Source organism: Ursus arctos, unplaced genomic scaffold (assembly GCF_023065955.2).
Source record: "Ursus arctos isolate Adak ecotype North America unplaced genomic scaffold, UrsArc2.0 scaffold_16, whole genome shotgun sequence".
Classification (NCBI taxonomy): Eukaryota; Metazoa; Chordata; class Mammalia; order Carnivora; family Ursidae; genus Ursus; species Ursus arctos.
This window is the reverse complement of record NW_026622830.1, coordinates 50197946-50216762: the sequence shown is the minus strand read 5'-3', so window position 1 is coordinate 50216762 and position 18817 is coordinate 50197946. Positions and strand designations below refer to the sequence as shown.

The window sequence follows — 18817 nt, the reverse complement described above, 5'->3', positions numbered from 1 at the left end:
GCGGTCAGCTATTGGCCGGAGAGAGATCTCACGAACAGCCTAGAACTAAGTCATTCAGTCTTTGTCGAAGGGCTTCGTGAGCATGTTGAATCGTATCTTCAAAATTCAGCTGGTAGCTGAAAACCTTCATTGTTGCTTGTGCAGAACATCCAGGTCAGGCAGGGGGAGAGCTAAGGGCCTTCTAGGGTCTCTCCTGGGTATGCTTACAGTGTTCTAGATTCGTAAGAATAAGTCAGAACTTTTCAAATCCCCTCATGGAAATCTCATTTTTTGGTGGTCCTTGTAAGCTTTCTATTACTCTATTGTTTGCTCCAACTAATATCTATCACTTTAACCAACCAACCACAAGTTAAGCAACTGCCTATAATTTCTTTTTTGACAATTATGCTGGGAAAAGGCTTTTTGTTCTGGGCAAGCTCCAAGTGAGATTAAACACAAACAGTCAAACAAGTAGGGTCTTGCAGACATCCCTCAGACCCATTAGTGGTAATTCTCTAGAAATGAGGTTTTGAGGGAGCTCCGGACCCATTCTGTTCTCTCCAGTGGCTGCCGCATTGCTGTCTTTCACTGTGAACATGGGCTTTAGTTTTCTGAACTACTCTGGAGCCACAGGGCAGGGGATGGGACTAGGCCATGTTAAAACAGCACAAAACTCATGGTTCTGACTGAGACTCACCTGTTTTTTTTCCTCCCTCTTCCACCAGTATCAACATTCCCTCTACTGCTGCAAGTTTGAGTTTATTTCCAGAGTTCTTAAGATGTTGGTGGCAATTTTTGCCAGTTTCCTCATTGATTTTTTTTTGAGGAGAGAATTTTTGGAGGTCTTTAAGCTGCCATTTACACTAAAGTCACTCACCACATCATACTCATACTCAAGCCACAGTCCATGACTGATTATCCTCAGGTGTTTGCAGGAATCACAGTTCAACGTAAACTGTGTCTCAGAGAGACTCCTCATGCAGTTGTGTGCACACTGTTAGGTCACAGACATGAAACTCAGCTTCAAAATAGAGTGTCACTTTAAAAGGAATTACATTTTAAAAAAATAAAAGAATTTTCTTAAACTCGTATACTGAATAATATGACGTGGCACCTCTGGATAATAGTGACCAACCAGATCCTCAGGTTGAATTTAGGTCATTAAACAGGGCTTTGTTGTTATATTCTTCCTCCAACTTAAAAAAAACTAAAGCTTATCATATGCACAATTTTGTAATGGTAGAGTTTGGATATTTAATATATGTATGATTTCTTGAACTTGTAAATTTACTTAATTCATCTTCACAGTCATAGAGAAAGTTATTTGGGAATAAAATCAATTATCTTTGGTCATGTATATTTTACTTATCTTGATAAGGCTTGTACTATATAGAAAGAAAACATGAAGATATACAGAGATTCCAAGATATGGTGTAAAACTGCCTATCATTCTAAATCCACACTGTATCTTTAAAATATATGTACAGGCACCGGGGGGGCTCAGTCGTTAAGCGTCTGCCTTCGGCTCAGGTCATTATCCCGGGGGCCTGGGATCGAGCCCCGCATCGGGCTCCCTGCTTGGCGGGAGGCCTGCTTCTTCCTCTCCCACTCCTCCTGCTTGTGTTCCCTCTCTCGCTGTCTCTCTCTCTGTCAAATAAATAAAATCTTTAAAAAAAATTAAAAAAATACATGTAAAATTGCTCCAAATTGCCCAAGGCCTCGCTAGAGCAGTCAAGAGGAAGTAGCTGATTTTCATCATCCTGTTTGCCTGGAGACCACTCCAGACACGTACATCACACTGACGTGTGTGCAGCAGACGGGTTGGGAAGGACTCGGCTTCTCGCTGGGCCTCATGTCACAGTGGAAGTCTGAGCCTCACGACAGCATTACTGTGGCTTTGAGTTGACCGCACTGAGCTGTGTCTAGGCAGCATGCGGTTTGCTTGGTTGGTTACGAGTTGTCTGTTGACTGCGAAACAGCTCCAGTCACATTGACCTCCCATCGCCTCGTCCTCAAACTTTCCTCATCGCCTCCTGATTCCATCCATACGATGTTCTTTCTGCAGGCATCACCTCCTCCTCCACTGCCCACTCCAGCCACTACCCAGGCTGCACCCCAAGTTACCCTGAATGCATTCCTCAGATAGGGGTTCAGTCAGCCCCTCTTCCAGAGAACCTCCCAAAATCTCCCTGACTAGAGCTGTGCCCAGGTCATCTTTTTCAGGGATCTCCTATTAGTTGACCTTTTTATTGTGTGGTTATTTTATGTATATCTTCCCAAGAATAATTAGGATCCATGGAGGGAGAGAATGTGAAGTTCGTACCAGTAATCCTGCACTTACCTCCTTGCACCTGGTGAACGGGACAGAGATTCTCCAGAGACAGTGCAGTGAGGACAACACGTTGCAGTGGGGAGGGTGCAGGATCTGAATCTGCATGGCCTGCACCATGCCTCGCTCTGCCATTCACACCACATGACACACAGCAGGATCAAAAAACATTTCTAGGAGATGTCTCCTCATGTCGAAAACAGGACTAACAGTCATTCCTCAAGGGGGCATTTGTGAGGAGAGAGAGAAGTTGTATTCATGTAAGATCTTGGGATGTATCTGTCATGCTACCCTTCACTAAATGTTGGTTGGTGGCCTACTGACAGCCTAGTCTCACATTACTGGGTCATGTCCTCTGAGCAAATCATGATCACTCAGAGAGGCATGCGCCTCTCTGCAGCTCTGAGATCCTTGTCTTGTCACAGCTGTCTCTCTCCATTGTCACAGTCAACCCCAGTCAACCTATGTTATGGGCATTATTTTCTCAGTTCTTTCTTTTGTGTCTGACATTTTGTCTTTTTCCCTGCCACTTTTTCTTAAAACATGGGTGGCTACAGCTGGATGTCTCTCCTGGAATCTAGAGGATGTAGGATACATAGTAGCACTGCGGTGTCACTGCCCTCCCGGCCAGGTTGACCACGGTCTCTCAGGGTTTTTCCAAAGACCCACCCTCAGGGGTCTTCCACATGTCCTAAGCAGTCAATGCATTTGTTCATTTAGTCCAAACTTGTAAAATAAGTTTGGTCACCTCTGCATGCAGCCTACCTGCAAAGGAGTTAAGTGACTTGTCCAAATTGAGGCAAAAAAGCATGGTTAATCCTACAGTCACGGAAGACATGGGATGAGTCATCAAGACAATTTCCTAGAGAAAAGAACTCACACATGAATCCTTAGAGGTCACTTCTTACATCGATCTATTCAATGAACACATCATTCTAAATATACTCAGTTTTCCGTTGAATAGGACTTTTCACAACTAACTGAAGCAGCATGCATCACCAGAATACCAGAGGGAGCTAAGTGCGGGGGCTTCAGAGGGTCACAGTTTTGAGGACAGCATTCATCCTGTGCCAAAGTCCAATGACGCACTGCGAGCCCAGTGCGAGACACAGCACCTCTCTGTCCAGGAGACCCCGACACTGAGATTCCCGAGACGGTGTAGACTGTGCCCAGGGCCCTGAAATGGAAAGAGACACAGGGATGGTGAGTCTGAGGTCATATGATGTCTATAAGAAGGAAGTGGCAGGGCCTCCCCTGATCCACTGTCAGCAAATCACCTGAGCAGAGAGTGAGAGGAGTGGGGAGGAAAGAGGACGAGGCTGTGATGGAAAGACCCTTCGAGTTCTGCTTCCCGCGGGGCCCAAAGTCGATTTTACCTACTGGCCCCACTCAAAGGGAGGACAGGGAAGTCATGCAGATCCTTCCCCTCCCCTTGATGGCCTCCCACAGCCGATGTACCCCAGGGGTTTGTGGCAAGGCAGGCCCACAACTCCTCCTGCTGTGTTAGGGCCAGATGTACATACAGAAGGGGACCTTGGAGAGAGAGTTGCATGCCCATCCACCTGTCCACTATCCCCTCCTCCCAGAGGGGGGTCTCTTCACTGCCCAGGAGCCTCCTCTTAAGACTGCAGCCTCTTCCACAGCCTTGCACTCAGTGAAGTGACCTCCACAGCTTCTTCCTCCATTGTAGATCACTGTAGAGGGGGATCCAGAGGGAACCCAACCTCAGAGAGAACTTGTTCCAGATTCAGAACAGTAGAAGGGGCCCCTGGGTAGCGCAGTCGTTAAGCGTCTGCCTTCGGCTCAGGGCGTGATCCCGGCGTTCCGGGATCGAGTCCCACATCGGGCTCCTCTGCTGGGAGCCTGCTTCTTCCTCTCCCGTTCCCCCTGCTTGTGTTCCCTCTCTCGCTGCCTATCTCTCTGTCAAATAAATAAATAAAATCTTTAAAAAAAAAAAAAAAAAAAAAGAACAGCAGAAGGACCAAAGACCATGACAGATCAGCCAAGACCAACCCACTTTCCACTGTGGCAGTCAGGGGGATCCCCTTCACCTCATCCTGTGTTGCTCTCTCTCCATCATTCCTGATTGGGGGACAAAATAGGGAAGCCCTCAAGGACAGGGAGAGAGAGCTAAGCACATCTTGTGGGTGCTCCACTCTGAGGAATGGGAGGGACCACCCAGCCCTCTTTGGCACACGCCAGTTAACCTCTGCCTGATACTGGACCCGAGGGTTGATTGGGTCTGTTGTTTGGGTGTACACATATAGTATCAGGAAATTGGAGGGAAGCAGAACTTTCAAGGGAAGAAGAGGGACTCTGCATTTTTTTCCCAGAGCAAAGCTGGTTCCAGTCACTAACATAATAATCCACACCAATACTTCCAGTGCAGGACTGAGTGATCTGACCAAAAGCTCCAGAAATTGTGGACAGCTGGGTCAGCAAACCATACCCAGGATCTTAGAAATGGGGGTGCATCAACCACACAGTATCAGAGAACCAGAGGAGAAAGGACGGCCCCCATTACACTACTCCAGAACTCAGCAGCAGCCACTTGGCCACAAAATGACAGCAATAACTCTGGACAGTGAGAAGGTACAGACAGCCAACAGGTTTTTATCTCACTTCCCTGTGGGCCTTGAAGACAATGTAGGCATCAAGCTGCTGTCCCACACTAAGCAGTAATAATCAGCCTCTTTTCCAGGCTGAAGCCCAGAGATCAAGAAGCCTGGCTGCCTGACCTGGAGCCCAGGAAGCTCTTCTGAGAGGCAATTGCAAATCTGGGGGTCAGGAGTTTGGCAACAACGCCCAGGTGTTGCTGAAGCTGAGCTGCTCCCCTAGTGCACGTGCTGGTGGCCATCTCTCCTTGGCCCTTGGACACTGAGGGTGGCTGAGTCAACCCCACCTGGACCACAGACCCTGGCACGGGGGAGGGACAAGTAGAACAGTGAGTTGGGTGAATGAGGGAGTGGACCAGAGCTGAATGAGGGGCCCCCCACAAATCTTCCACCCAGAAAAGTTCAGCTCTCATCTGTGCAGAAAGTGAGGAGCACAATGAGAGGGGCACAGGTCGTGTATAGATGCTCAAGAGCTCTGCTCCCTGAGATTCCAGAAAGGGGCAACCCTAAGTCCCTCTTATTCTCTCCCTAGGCACCATGGGGAGATGGGCTCCTGCATTCATATATGTCCCTGCTCCTTGACACTCAGCCCTGGGTACCAGCTCTAGCAGAATGATGCCCCCCACAAATGTCCATGTTCTAATCCTTGGAATCTGCCCGCATGTTGCCTTACATGGGGAAGGGGAATTAAAGTTGCAGATGGAATTAGGTTGCCAATCAGCTCACATTAAAATCAGGAGATGATCCTGGATTATCCAAGTGGTCACAAGGTCATGAAAAGTGGAAGTGCAACAGAAGAGTCTACTAGGATGTGGGGCAGTCAGTCAGCTATTGCTGGCATTAGAGGTGGAAGGGGCAACTAAGCAGGGAGTGTAGACAACCTCTAGAAGCTAGAAAAAGCCAGGAACCAGATTCTCTCCCAGCGCCTCCAAAAAGGAACACCCTACAGACGTATTTATTTTAGTCCAGTGAGGCCCATATGAGACTCTAACCTGCAGAAGTGTAAGACACTATATTTATGAGGTTTGAAGGCAATACATTTGTGGTAATTGGTTACAGCAATGGGAAACTGATACAGTAATTCCCAAGTCAACGGACTGAAGAAGAAGAATCTTGATCATTTCAGCAGATACAGAAAAAGCATTTAGGACAATTCAACATACATTCAAGATTTTAAAAACTCTCAGCAAAATAAGAATTAAGAAAGACTTTGTCAACTTGATGAAGGACACTTACAGTTTATAGTTAACAATAGTGATGGAAGATAAAATTATTTCCTCTGAATTCAACACGACACAGGAGTTGGTGACTATCATAACAAATACTAGGGTCATCTACTGATTTCATTTCCTTTGGATGTATCCCTAGATATGTGATTACTGGATCATATGGTGGTTCTATTTGCAATTATCTGAGGAAACTCAGTACTGTTTTCCATAATGGCTGTACCATTTTACATTCTCACTAACAGTATATGAGTGTTCAAATTTCCATTTTCTTACCAACATATATGTAAACCATCCTAACAGGTGACATGATATTGTCCTTTGATTTGGATTTCTCTGATGATTAATGATGCTGAGCTGCTTTTCATATGTCTGTCAGCCATTTGTATTTCTTCATTGGAAAAATGTCTATTGAAATATTTAGCCCATTTTTATGTTGGGTTAAACACTTTCTTAAAAGATTCATTTATTTTGAGAGAGAGAGAGAAAGCACAAGAGGAGGGAGGGTCAGAGGGAGAAGCAGACTCTGCTGAGCAGGGAGCCTGATGTGGGACTTGATTCCAAGACTCCGGGATCATCACCTGAGCAGAAAGCAGATGCTTAACCAATTGAGTTATTCAGGTGCCCCTGGATTAAACACTTTTATTTTTAATGATTAGTAGCAGTTTCTTATATATTTTGGATATTAGCCTCTTTTTTATTTTTTAAAGATTTTATTTTTTAGAGAGAGAGTGAGCAAGTAGTAGGTGGGGCAGAGGACAAGGTAGAGAATCTCAAGCAGAATCCAAAATGAGTATGGAGCCCAAAGCAGGGCTTGAACTCATAACCCTGAGATCATGCCCTAAGCTGAAATCAAGAGTTGGATGCTTAATCAGCTGAGCCACCCAGGGCCCCTAGTCTCTTTTCTGATACAAGGTTTGCAATTGGATTCTCCCATTCTATAGACTGCCTTTTCATTCTGTTGATTGTTAAAGAGACTATCCTTTCCTCATTGTGTACTCTTGGCACCCTCATCAAAGATCACTTATCCATGTATGTGTGAATTTATTTGGGGGCTCTCTCTTCTGTTCCATTGCTCTATCTACCTGCTTTTTTTTTTTTAATTAATGTATAGTATATGTTTCAGAGGTGAAGTTTAGTGATTCATCAGTTGCATATAATACCCAGTGCTCATTACATCATGTGCCCTCCTTAATGCCCATCACCCAGTTACCCCATCCGCCCACCCAACTCCCCTTCCGCAACCCTCAGGTTGTTTCCCAGAGTCAAGAGTCTCATAAGGTTTGTCTTTCTCTGATTTCTTACCCTTCAGTTTGCAAAGAGCAATGGACAGATGATCTAAGCAGAAGATCAACAATCAACAAGATCTCACTCTTTGCATCAAAAAACAAGGGCTTTGGATGACACACTGGACCAGATGGACTTTAGAGATATATTCAGAGCACTTCATCCTAAAGGAGCAGAATGCACATTCTTCTCAAGTGCACATGGAACATTCTCCAGAATAGATCACATACTGGGTCACAAATCAGGTCTCAACAGGTACCAAAAGACTGGGATGGTTCCCTACACATTTTCAGACCACAATAATGTAAAACTTTTTTTTTCTTTTTTCTTAAGATTTTATTTATTTATTCGACAGAGACAGAGACAGCCAGCGAGAGAGGGAACACAAGCAGGGGGAGTGGGAGAGGAAGAAGCAGGCTCATAATGGAGGAGCCTGATGTGGGGCTCGATCCCATAACGCCGGGATCACGTCCTGAGCCGAAGGCAGACGCTTAACAGCTGTGCCACCCAGGCGCCCCCACAATGCTGTAAAACTTAAAGTCAACCATAAGAAAAAATTTGGAAGACCACAAATACATGGAGCTTAAAGAACATCTTTTTTTTTTTTTTTTAAGATTTTATTTATTTATTCGACAGAGACGGAGACAGCCAGCGAGAGAGGGAACACAACCAGGGGGAGTGGGAGAGGAAGAAGCAGGCTCATAATGGAGGAGCCTGATGTGGGGCTCGATCCCATAACGCCGGGATCACGCCCTGAGCCGAAGGCAGACGCTTAACCGCTGTGCCACCCAAGCGCCCCAGCTTAAAGAACATCTTACTGAAGAATGAAGGCGCCAAGCAGAAAATTAAAGAATTAAAAAAAAAAATGGAAGCAAATGAAAATGAAAACACGACAGTTCAGAACCTTTGGAATGCAGCAAAGGTAGTCCTAAGAGGGAAGTATATAGCAATACCGATCTTTCTCAAGAAACAAGAAAATTCTCAAATACACATCCTAACCTTACTCCTAAAGGAGATGGGGAAAAAACCCAGCAAATAAAGCCTAAAGCCAGCAGGAGAAGAGAAATAACAAAGATTAGAACAGAAATCAATGATATAGAAATCAAAAGAACAGTAGAACAGATCAACAAAACTAGGAGCTCATTCTTTGAAAGAATAAGATTGATAAACCCTAGCCAGACTTATCCAAAAGAAAAGAGAAAGGACTCAAAATCACAAACGAAAGAGGAGAGATCACAACCAACACTGAAGAAATACAAACAATTATAAGAACATATTATGAGCAATTATGTGCCAACAAACTTGGCAATCTGGAAGAAATGGATGCATTCCCAGAAACATATAAACCACCAAAACTGAAACAGGAAGAACTAGAAAACCTGAACAGACCCATAATCAGCAAAGAAATTGAAGCAGTAATTAAGAATCTCCCAACAAACAAGAGTCCAGGACCAGATGGCCTACCAGCGGAAACCAAACATATAAAGAAGCATTAATAACTTATTCTCCTGAAGCTGTTTCAAAAAATAGAAATGGAAGGAAAACTTCCAAACTCTTTCTATGAGGCCAGCACTACCTTGATCCCCAAACCAAAGACCCCACCAAAAAGGAGAATTACAGACCAATATTCCTGATGAACATCGATGCAAAAATTCTCACCAAGATACTAGCTAATAGGATCCAACAGTACATTAAAAGGATAATTCACCGTGACCATTTAGGATTTGTTCCTGGGCTGCAAGGATGGTTCAACATCTGCAAATCAATCAATGTGATACACCACATTAATAAAAGAAAGGTCAAGAACCATACGATCCTCTCAATTGATGCAGAAAAAGCATTTAAGAAAATACAAAACCTTTTCTTGATAAAAACTCTCTGCTGTGTAGGGATAGAGGGAACATGCCTCAGCATCATAAAAGCCACATATGAAAAACCCATGGCAAATATCATCCTCAGCGCTGAAAATCTGAGAGCTTTTCCCATAAGGTCAGGAACATGACAAGGCTGTCCACTCTCACTACTGTTGTTCCACATAGTACTGGAAGTCCTCACCTCAGCAATCAGACAACAGAAAGAAAAGACATCCAAACTGGCAAAGAAGAAGTCAAACAAGGTACTCTATGGAGAAAGTCCCAAAGACTCCACCCAAAAATTGCTAGGACTCATACAGGAATTCAGCAAAGTGGCAGGATATGAAATCAGTGCACAGAAGTCAGTTGCATTTTGATACACTAAGAATGAGGCAGATGAAAGAGAAGGCATCGATCCCATTTACAGTTGCCCAAAAAACCCATTAAATTACCTAGGAATAAACAGAACCAAAGAGGTAAAGGGTCTGTACTCTGAAAATTATAGAACCTTATGAAAGAAATCGAGGAAGACACAAAGAAATGGAAAAACATTCCATGCTCATGGATTGGAAGAACAAATATTGTTAAAATGTCTATGTTACCCAAAGCAATCTACACATTCAACACAATCCCTATCAAAATACCATCAGCATTTTCCATAGACCCAGAGCAAACAATCCTAAAACTTGTATGGAACCAGAAAAGACCCCAAATAGCAAAAGTAATATTGAAAAAGAAATCCAAAGCTGGAGGCATCATGATTCCAGACTTCAAGCTATATTACAAAGCTGTAATCATCAAGACAGTATGGTACCGGCACAAATACAGACACATAGATCAATGGAACAGAACAGAGAATCCAGAAGTGGACCCTCGACTCTATGGTCAATTTATCTTCCACAAAGCAGGACTGAATACCCAATGGAAAAAAGATGCTCTCTTCAACAAATGGTGTTGGGAAAATTGGACAGCTACATGCAAAAGAATGAAACTTGACCACTCTCTCACACCATACACAAAGATAAACTCCAAATGGATGAAAGACCTAAGTGTGAGACAGGAATCCATCAGAATCCTAGAGGAGAGCATAGGCAGCAACCTCTAGGACAGCAACCTTTTTCATGACACATCTCCAAAGGCAAGGGAAACAAAAGAAAAAATGAACTTGTGGGACTTCATCAAGATAAAAAGCTTCTGCACAGCCAAGGAAACAGTCAAAAAAACTAAGAGGCAGCCCACGGAATGGGAGAAGATATCTGCAAATGTCTTAATCAGATAAAGGGCTAATATCCAAAATCTATAAAGAACTTATCAAATTCAACACCCAAAGAATAAATAATCCAAGCAAGAAATGGGCAGAAGACGCGGATAGACATTCTCCAAAGAAAACATACAAATGGACAACAGACACATGAAAAAATGTTCCATATCACTTGGGAAATACAAATCAAAATCATAATGAGATACCACCTCATTAACAAGTCAGGAAATGACAGATGTTGGCAAGGATGAGGAGAAAGGGGAACCCTCTTGCCCTGTTGGCGGGAGTGGAAACTGGTATCTAATTCTGGAGAAGAATTTGGAGGTTCCTCAAAAAGTTAAAAACAGAACTTCCCTATGACCCAGCAATTGCACTACTAGGTATTTATCCCAAAGATACAAATATAGTGACCCGAAGGGGCACCTGCATCCCAATGTTTATAGCAGCAATGTCCACACCAGCCAAACTATGGAAAGAGCCCAGATGTCCATTGACAGATGAATGGATAAAGAAGATGTGGTATATATGGAATGGAATGTATATACGTGGTATGTATAATGGAATACTACTCAGCCATCAAAAAAATGAAATCTTGCCATTTGCAATGATGTAGATGGAACTGGAGGGATTACGCTAAGCAAAATATATTAATCAGAGAAAGACAATTATCATATGATCTCATGCATACGTGGAATTAAAGAAACAAAACAGAGGATCATGGGGAAGAGAGGAAAAATACAACAAGATGAGAGAGAGGGAGACAGGCCATAAGAGGCTCTTAATCATAGGAAACAAACTGAGGGTTGCTGGAGGGGAGGTGGTGGGGGATGGGGTAACCGGGTGCTGGGCATTAAGGAGGGCACGTGATGTAATGAGCACTGTGTATTATATGAGACTGATGAATCACTGGCCTCTACCTCTGAAACAAATAATACATTATATGTTAATTAATTGGATTTAAATAAAAAAATAAAGAGCACCCTTGCATAAAAATAAACCAACAAACAGACAGACAGACAGAAAGTAGACCAGTGATTACCTGGTGATGGGACGGTTGGGGGAGGGAAGGATTGTAAAGGCATCAGGGAATTTTTTGAGAATGATGACTATGTTCATTATCATGGGTATATACATGTGTCAAAACTCATCAAATTGTGTTTGTTTAAAAAGTCTTCCCCTATGGACTCTGGGAAACAAACTGAGGGTTTCAGAGGGGAGGGGGTGGGGGATTGGGCTAGGCCGGTGCTGGGTATTAAGGAGGGCACGTATTGCATGGAGCACTGGGTGTTATACGCAAACAATGAATCATGGAACACTACATCAAAAACTAATGATGTACTGTATGGGGAATAACAAAACATAATAAAAAATTAAAAAAAAAAATTCCCATTATCCTGGCAAGAAAGAGCCCGTCCCTGATCCATCAGATGCCAGCCAGGGAACAGTAGCTATTGTGCATCTGACCCAGAGCCTGGGGCCTGGAGGGAACTGCTGCTTCAGAAGAACCGCATAAGGAGATGCACGAAGGCTGGAAATCCTGGCTCCTAGGTCAGCATAGATGTTCATGGAACCAGGCTCAGGTGTGCCCTTTAAAGTACCCCTCCCATCTTTTCCCACCACACAAAACAAGCAGGAAAGGGAATCCAGAGATCATTGACAAGAATCCCAGAAAGATTCCAAACTTGGTAAACGGCCAACGGGGAGACTGAGGCTGGAAAGTCCTGCCTGCCCTGAGTCCATCTGCAAATTATCTTCCTCTGGCTTTGTCCCCTTCACACGCAGGATTTGATCTCCTTCCGTGTTTTTCCCCACTAGGTGCTGATGCAGTTCCAGAGATTGAACTACAATACGACAAGTTCCAAAACCAAACACAAAACTAAAAAAGCATCTCAATGGAAGAAGCAGGACACAGTCTTCCTGGCCTTAGAGTGGAGAAAGGCAACCCCAGTCCTGGGGCAGGAAGGAGTTCTGGGGCAGAGAAGTCTTAAAGACTCCCACTTTCAGTGGTTGTTGCTATTCCTGGGAAAGTCCCTGCAACCTCTAAATCTCAGGAGTTCTGAGGGGCTGTCTCTGCTGTTTGCCCAAATTCATTGACTGAAATGGACCCATGCTCTGAGTAAGGGGGATTTTGGGGTGCCCTCCAGTGGCTAGGGAGAAGGGCTGGCACTTCTCCTTCCTCCCACATACAGTAGCTGATGACTCTGGAAGATTTCCTAGGTCAGGAACGAATATGAGAGTCTGTGCAAGTTTTCCATTACTGCAGGAAGTAAAAGACCCAAACCACACACATGGGCTCTAAAACAAAACAAGGGCTTTAATCTCCTAACATGCAAATCTATCACGGTACTATTTAAAACAACTAAATGGTGCCCCTACATAAGGACATAGATGGGGGGAAGGGGTGTGGAGAAAATGGGCGCAAGGATGCAGCTGCTGAGGAATCCCTGCAGGGCCACTGGACACTTGCACAGCCCTGAGGTTGACTGCGGCCAGTTCTTCTCCTTCTTGAGTGCTGCTGACCAGCTAGGACCGGGGCTCCAGCTGGCAGGACAGGGTGTAGCTAAGGACAGAGGGACACCTGTGAGTTGCCCAGGAGCTTCCATTCAAGAGTCCCTACCAGTGTTTGCCCACAGCTGGAGTCAGGCGCCCCGGCAACAAGGCCTGAGGCTGCCCAGGGAAGGAGGATCCCAGGAGTGGCCAGCAGAAAGAGTCCACCCCGAACCTCACCGACCCAGCTCCTGATGGGCCTCACCTCTCAGCCTCGCTGAGCGGCTCCATAGCCTGGAACCAGGCCCAAAAAGGATCCTCGGGCTCTAGGGTGTAATTCTCAGCAGCCACCTGGAGCAGCATGATGTCCGTCATGACTTGGTATTCCTGAGCAGACAGAGAAGCACAGGATGCATAGGGAGCCTGGGGTGGGGGGGGAGCTGCAGGGCCTGGTGAGGGTTGAGCAGCAGGACCGGGGACCCATCCCAGATCCTGGCACACATGGCCACCCTCCTGCCTGCAGATTCATCTGGTCTCCACCTGTTCTCAGAGGTGAATATCAGTAGCCCCTCCTCCGGGAAGTTCTCCTGGATGCCATGCTCTGTCCCCATCTCCTAACGGGATGGGACTTGCACTGCTTTCTTCTCAAGGGATCCCAGGAAATGTGAGGTGGAGGGGATGGAGCCAAGCAATGTTCTTCCCAGGGACATCTCTGAGGCCCACTCCCTACCCTTCCCTGCGGGAAGCGCCACATATGCTTACCTTATTTCTTTTGTAGTGGTTGATCTCATTCCCCTGGAATGCAGACAAAGTCCATCAGAATGAGGCCCCTGGTTCTTAGGAGCACTTGATTCCCATCCCTTCTCATGCTGCACCATGGCCAGGACCCGTGAGGGAGCCGTGCATACACAGATAGTGGGCCTGGGATCTAGGCCAGGCTCTGGGGTCCAGAGAAAGGAGGACATGGGGCAGATGGACTGGCTACAGGTCGGGACCCTGCAGCACCACCCTCTCGGAAGACAGTAGGGGGGCCAAAGCCTCAGGCAGGAAGGGGCTGCTGCGGCTACTGAGGTGCTTGCTGACGTGGAGGGTCCTGACTTCATTCTCCCCCCACGGGCAAACTCACCGGGGGAGGCTGAGGTCCACTCAGACAGACCTCACGCAGCTTTGCCTTCAGGAAGCTCTGCTGCTTCACCAGTCTTCGGCACCGGGAGCCGTGGCCTAACTGCAGCCTCACCTCGCTCATCCCTGAGATGGGCAACAGCCCCCAGGCTCACAGGGTAGCCGTGAGGCTGTCATAAGGGGAGGTTTGCCGAGTCCTGAGAGCTCAGGGCTCAGTACAGGGGCGCTCTGCTCCCAAACCTCCGGATTCTGGTCCCTCCCCCACAATCCTCAGGCTCACCCACCTCCAGATAGTCCTCCATGGCGGTATCTAACATCACCAGCTCGGTGAGGAAAGTGCCAAGGAAAGGCACGACACCCTGTGTCATGAGGGGGAGGGTTGGGATGAGTCCCTGCTCGCTGGTGTCCACAGGGACCCTCCACTGAAAACGCTCCAGCCTCCTAGCCCACCCCATGGGCTCACGTGGAGCAGCCTAGGACCCTTAGCAGCCTCCCCCCACGGGTTCCCTTTCCCCTCCCCCTCCCAGAACATCAGACTCCTCCTCATCACCTTCAGGGCCTGCTTTTCAAAAATGCCAGGGAATGGAACACTAGGTCGGTCCCTCCCCACCCGCAAAACCCATTCTCTATGGACCTTTCTGGACCCTCCTCCTGGTTCTTTTGAAATAAGAATTGTAGAAGCTGTGGCCCCAGGAGCTGCAGCTGGAGTGGGAAGGACCCCCCCCTTCCTGATCTTTCCTTTTTGGGAGGCTTCCAGCCCTCAGGGAGGAGCCCTCCTCCTCCTCTGACTTTGGAGGCCCTGGGCCTCAGGCACACTCACCTTCTTCTGCATCCTCTTCTGGGCTCCCCGGAGGGCCATCACCAGGGTGGCAAATCTATTGGATGGTCGCTCCTGCAGGGCCAAGGACAAGTTCCTTGAGACCATCATACCCTCAGGCCACTTGCCCCCACCATCTTGGACGTCAGAACCTAGACATCTGACCTAACTCATACTGATCCTGAGGCCCCATTATCCAGAAGCAGGCCGTGAGTGATTCCAGAACAATCTCACTCCAACATTCACTCCATGTGTGACCTTGAGCTTGCAGCCTGGCCTCCCGAGCCTGTTTTCTCATCGGGAAACGTGACAACTCCACCTATCTCCCATGGTCTCCTGAGGACTCAGGGTCCTATTACTCTCATCATTGTTGTGGCCCTCAACCCAGCCCAACCCCATCACTGAGCACAGGTCTGTCCTCTGGGCTCTCCAGGTTTGTAGAGGCCCCCACCTGGACCAGCTGTCGACAGAGAGTGAGAGGGTGTGTAGGCTAGGGAGTCTGCTTGGACACCACCTGCTTGCCCCCTCGCCGCCAACGGCATCCTCACCTAGGCTGTCGCCACATTCATGACAAAGGCTTCCCCTCCCCAAGGAATGCTTCAGACCATTCCCGACTACATCCACTCAGGACCCTGTTCCCTCCCACCCCTCCTCTCTTTCCAGACCTACACCTTCCAGGCTACCTTGATGAGCAGGTTCCTGCCCTGTGCGGTGTCCTTGCTGCACAGCTTTTGAAAGATCCTCAATGGCTTCCTGAAGAGAGGCAAGGGAGGCAGGATCAATGGACGAATAATGTGGCAGGGTTGAGTGCGAGTGCCTTTTCTTTGAGAACCCCAGAGTGTCAACCTGCCTGGTTGAGGGTTTCTTCTGGGATCCTCTGAGCACTAAGGTCTTTGTAGGACATGGGAGGGAGCTCTCATGTGGCTCGTCCTGGGCCTCCCTTCCCATATTCATTGAGAAACGCTGTTTGGGTCAATTTGGGGTTCAAATGGGCAGAGAGCTTAGTGGCTGTCAAGGAAACACGTGAAGAGATTTAATGCAGCTCAGCCCCGTGTGGGACATTTGGCAAAACTGATTTCTAAAGCGGGAGGCATGGGGGCCTCCTCACCAGGAAGGCTGAGAGACGCACCCACCAGCCCAGGTCCTGTGGTCGGGGTTTGCCGCCTCCCAGAAGGTCCAAGCTGCCTGAGGGGGAAGAGGACAAGCCTCTGGGAGCTCCCTCGTCCATCCTGGTCCCTCCATGGAGAGAGGCCTACTCACCTGGAAACCTTCCCCCACGTGTTCTCGAGGCGGTGAATGGAGACACTCTGCAGAGCCGAGAGGATGGCATGTAAGGAGGAGTAGTTCCTCAGGGTTTGACAGGCCTGGGGAGGGAAGAGAATGGGCTGTCACTTGGGGAGCTGGCACCTTATTGGCTCTCAAGCTTCAGTCCCCATCAGGGGAAAGTGCTCCTGCTGGAGGAAGCCGCTGTCCAGGGACCTGCTGAAGGGCACACGTGAGGCCCAGAGGAGGAGGAGGATTTTCCCTCACTCCAAGGAAGGAGCCAGGCAGAAACCGAGAATCCTAGCATGGGGCCATGCAAGGCGAGGTCAGCATGCCCCTGGACGGAAGAGCCTAGGGACTGCACAGTCCCTAGGGCAAAGACCAGGGCCTTCCACCCTGAGACCTGATCAAGGGAAGAGCAGTGCCCGAGACTCAGGAGAACACCTCGGCTGGGCTTCCCGTTGCATACCTTGGCCACCTTGATCCAGTGCTCCACCACCACGGCCCTGTCCCGGGCTGTCATGCTTGGGTTGCCAAGGCAGGTGGTGATGACACACTTGGCCACACCGTTGAACTGGGCGACAGTGGCCCGGACTGTGGGTGCCAGGTGCTCATTGCCAGGCTTGTTGCGCTTGGACCAGACGGAGCCCAGGCACTGATGGGGCAGCAGCTTCTTGAACAGCTCCTAGAGAACAGGCGGACCTTGGTTCACCCAGCCATTTCCCATGCAAGACTCATGTCCTACGTAGGGGTCACAGGTCAGAGCTGGACCTCAGGGAGCTGAGAATCTGGCCTGAGCCTGGTTCGAGACCGTGGATTTCATTCCACTGTTTTTCCCTGAGGGAACCCAGTACACAATGACCCAGGAGCAAACAGAGCAAGGGAAGGAAGGAGGGCATTGGCACCCTGATCATGCTCAGGAACTCCCAGCTCCAGGTGGCACTGCAAGGTGGTCCAACCCAAGGGGGCTTCTTCCCCTCCCCTCCAACTGGTCATCCCCCTGGTCCTTCCCCCCTTTCAGATGCACATTCTCACACGGGAGCTGCAACCACACGTTTTTCCGTCTGCCCTGTCCTCATGGACACATCAGATGCCTAATCAATGCTGAGGGTACTCATCCTCCAAGGCACATGAGTGGGTGACCCATGGACATGACTGAACACAGGGAGCTGCCCTCCTCCACCCACGGGACCAGGGCCTGCCCATTGGTCTCTCCATTCTGGCTCATTTCTTCTCCCTAGTACCTCCGTATCAGTGCTTATCAGGGTCTCTCGCTACAGTCCGCAGCTGGACAGTGAAAGCTTGGGGCTAAGCACCTTGATGGGTTGACAGGGTTGGGAAGTGGTGGAGCTGAGATTTGGTCCCAGACCATAGGAGTCCACATCAGGGAAAGGCAGGTGTGGGGCAGGTGAGAGCAGAAGGAAGGCCTGCCCCTGGCCCACCCTGAGAGCCCAGCTGCTCACCGCATCCATATACGTGAGCTGCTCTGCCACCAGCCTGGGAGGGAAGTCCAGGAGGTCGGGCTTCTCCTCACCCAGCTGGTTCTTTGGGGTGACACAGCGGTGGCAGGAAGCCTCTGGGGCCGCGGTGGGCTCTGTGGCTGTTGCCTGAGTGAAACTTTCTAGCAAAAAGGGTGGTCCAGCTGACTGCTGCTCAGCACCCGGCACACATGCAGAAGATGGGAGCACGGGTTGCAGTTCTGGAACAGCTGACGGAGGGGAGGCTGGCTCTGACACTGCAGGTGACAGTTGACACAGAGCCGGGGTCGCCTCTAGCTCTATAGGAGGCCCTGTTCCTGGCTCTGCCGCTGGAAGGAGCCCTGGAGCTGGCACTGGGGCAGGAGACAGAGAAAGGTTCATCCACATCACTGACTTTCCGGATGCCTTTGCAAAACCAGGACAGACCCCATGGCCTTGAAAGGAATACCCAGCCCATGAACCGCATCCCAGTTAGCCTTCCCAGCTTGCCATCCCCCTTACCCTCCACCTCTGCCTCAGTGAGTGCCAGAAGTTCCCGCTGCATCAGGAGAAGGGGGACATGGTTTGTCAGGTCCCAGGCATGCCACTTCAGAACCATGGCCCCATGCACATAGTCCACCTTGATCTCGACACGGTCACAGCCCAGGGACTGATAGATAGCCTGCAAATTCTGGTCAGGCCAGGTACCCAAGATGGGAGACAGGGTGCTGGGGAGAGTCATATGTGGAGCAGAGTCAGAGGCCTGGCCTTGCATTGCACATGCTACTCCCACAGCACCGTTCTTTCTGTATGGGTCCCAGAGGATGGCCCCAGCCCCCTTCCAACCCCTCTCTAGCTGCCCTCGTAGTGGGAGGCCTGGTCCTCCAGAAAACCTGAATGAGTCTGGTTTTTCCACTTCTCCTCTCCTCTACCTGGCCATGGGCCTGGTCTACTCTATCCTCCATGCACACCAGTATCAAGGCTCAGGTTGGAGGCAGATTTGTGAGTGGTCGGCTCAGCACACCCTCGGTTCTTGGCCCCGGTTGGGGTGGTCAGCAGGGAGGGGCAGGCAGAGCAAGTTGGGACCGTCAAAGGGATGGGTGTTTCAGGCACCCACTGAG

At 48.5% G+C, this 18817-nt stretch overlaps 2 protein-coding genes across 2 annotated transcripts in view; one reads left to right on the top strand and one right to left on the bottom strand.

Moving 5' to 3' along the window:
• LOC125281422 (dual oxidase 1-like) overlaps positions 1-18817 on the top strand; it is a 233379-nt gene that overhangs the window by 88597 nt on the left and 125965 nt on the right.
• On the bottom strand, positions 17416-18540 carry LOC130543829 (ral-GDS-related protein-like). The gene is made up of 2 exons (XM_057312803.1): positions 18219-18540; positions 17416-18070 (listed from the first exon to the last, which is right to left on the bottom strand). Exons 1-2 carry the CDS (start codon positions 18469-18471, stop codon positions 17514-17516), a joined length of 810 nt encoding a protein of 269 aa, XP_057168786.1. The 5' UTR covers positions 18472-18540; the 3' UTR covers positions 17416-17513.

What these genes read in the sequence shown, in the direction of transcription:
- LOC130543829 (XM_057312803.1), bottom strand. Translation starts at nt 18,471, where the DNA reads ATGCAAGGCCAGGCCTCTGACTCTGCTCCACATATGACTCTCCCCAGC. An exon ending in CACTGAGGCAGAGGTGGAGG is followed by an intron (nt 18,071 to 18,218) that starts GTAAGGGGGATG and finishes CTCCTGCCCCAG; the next exon opens with TGCCAGCTCCAGGGCTCCTT.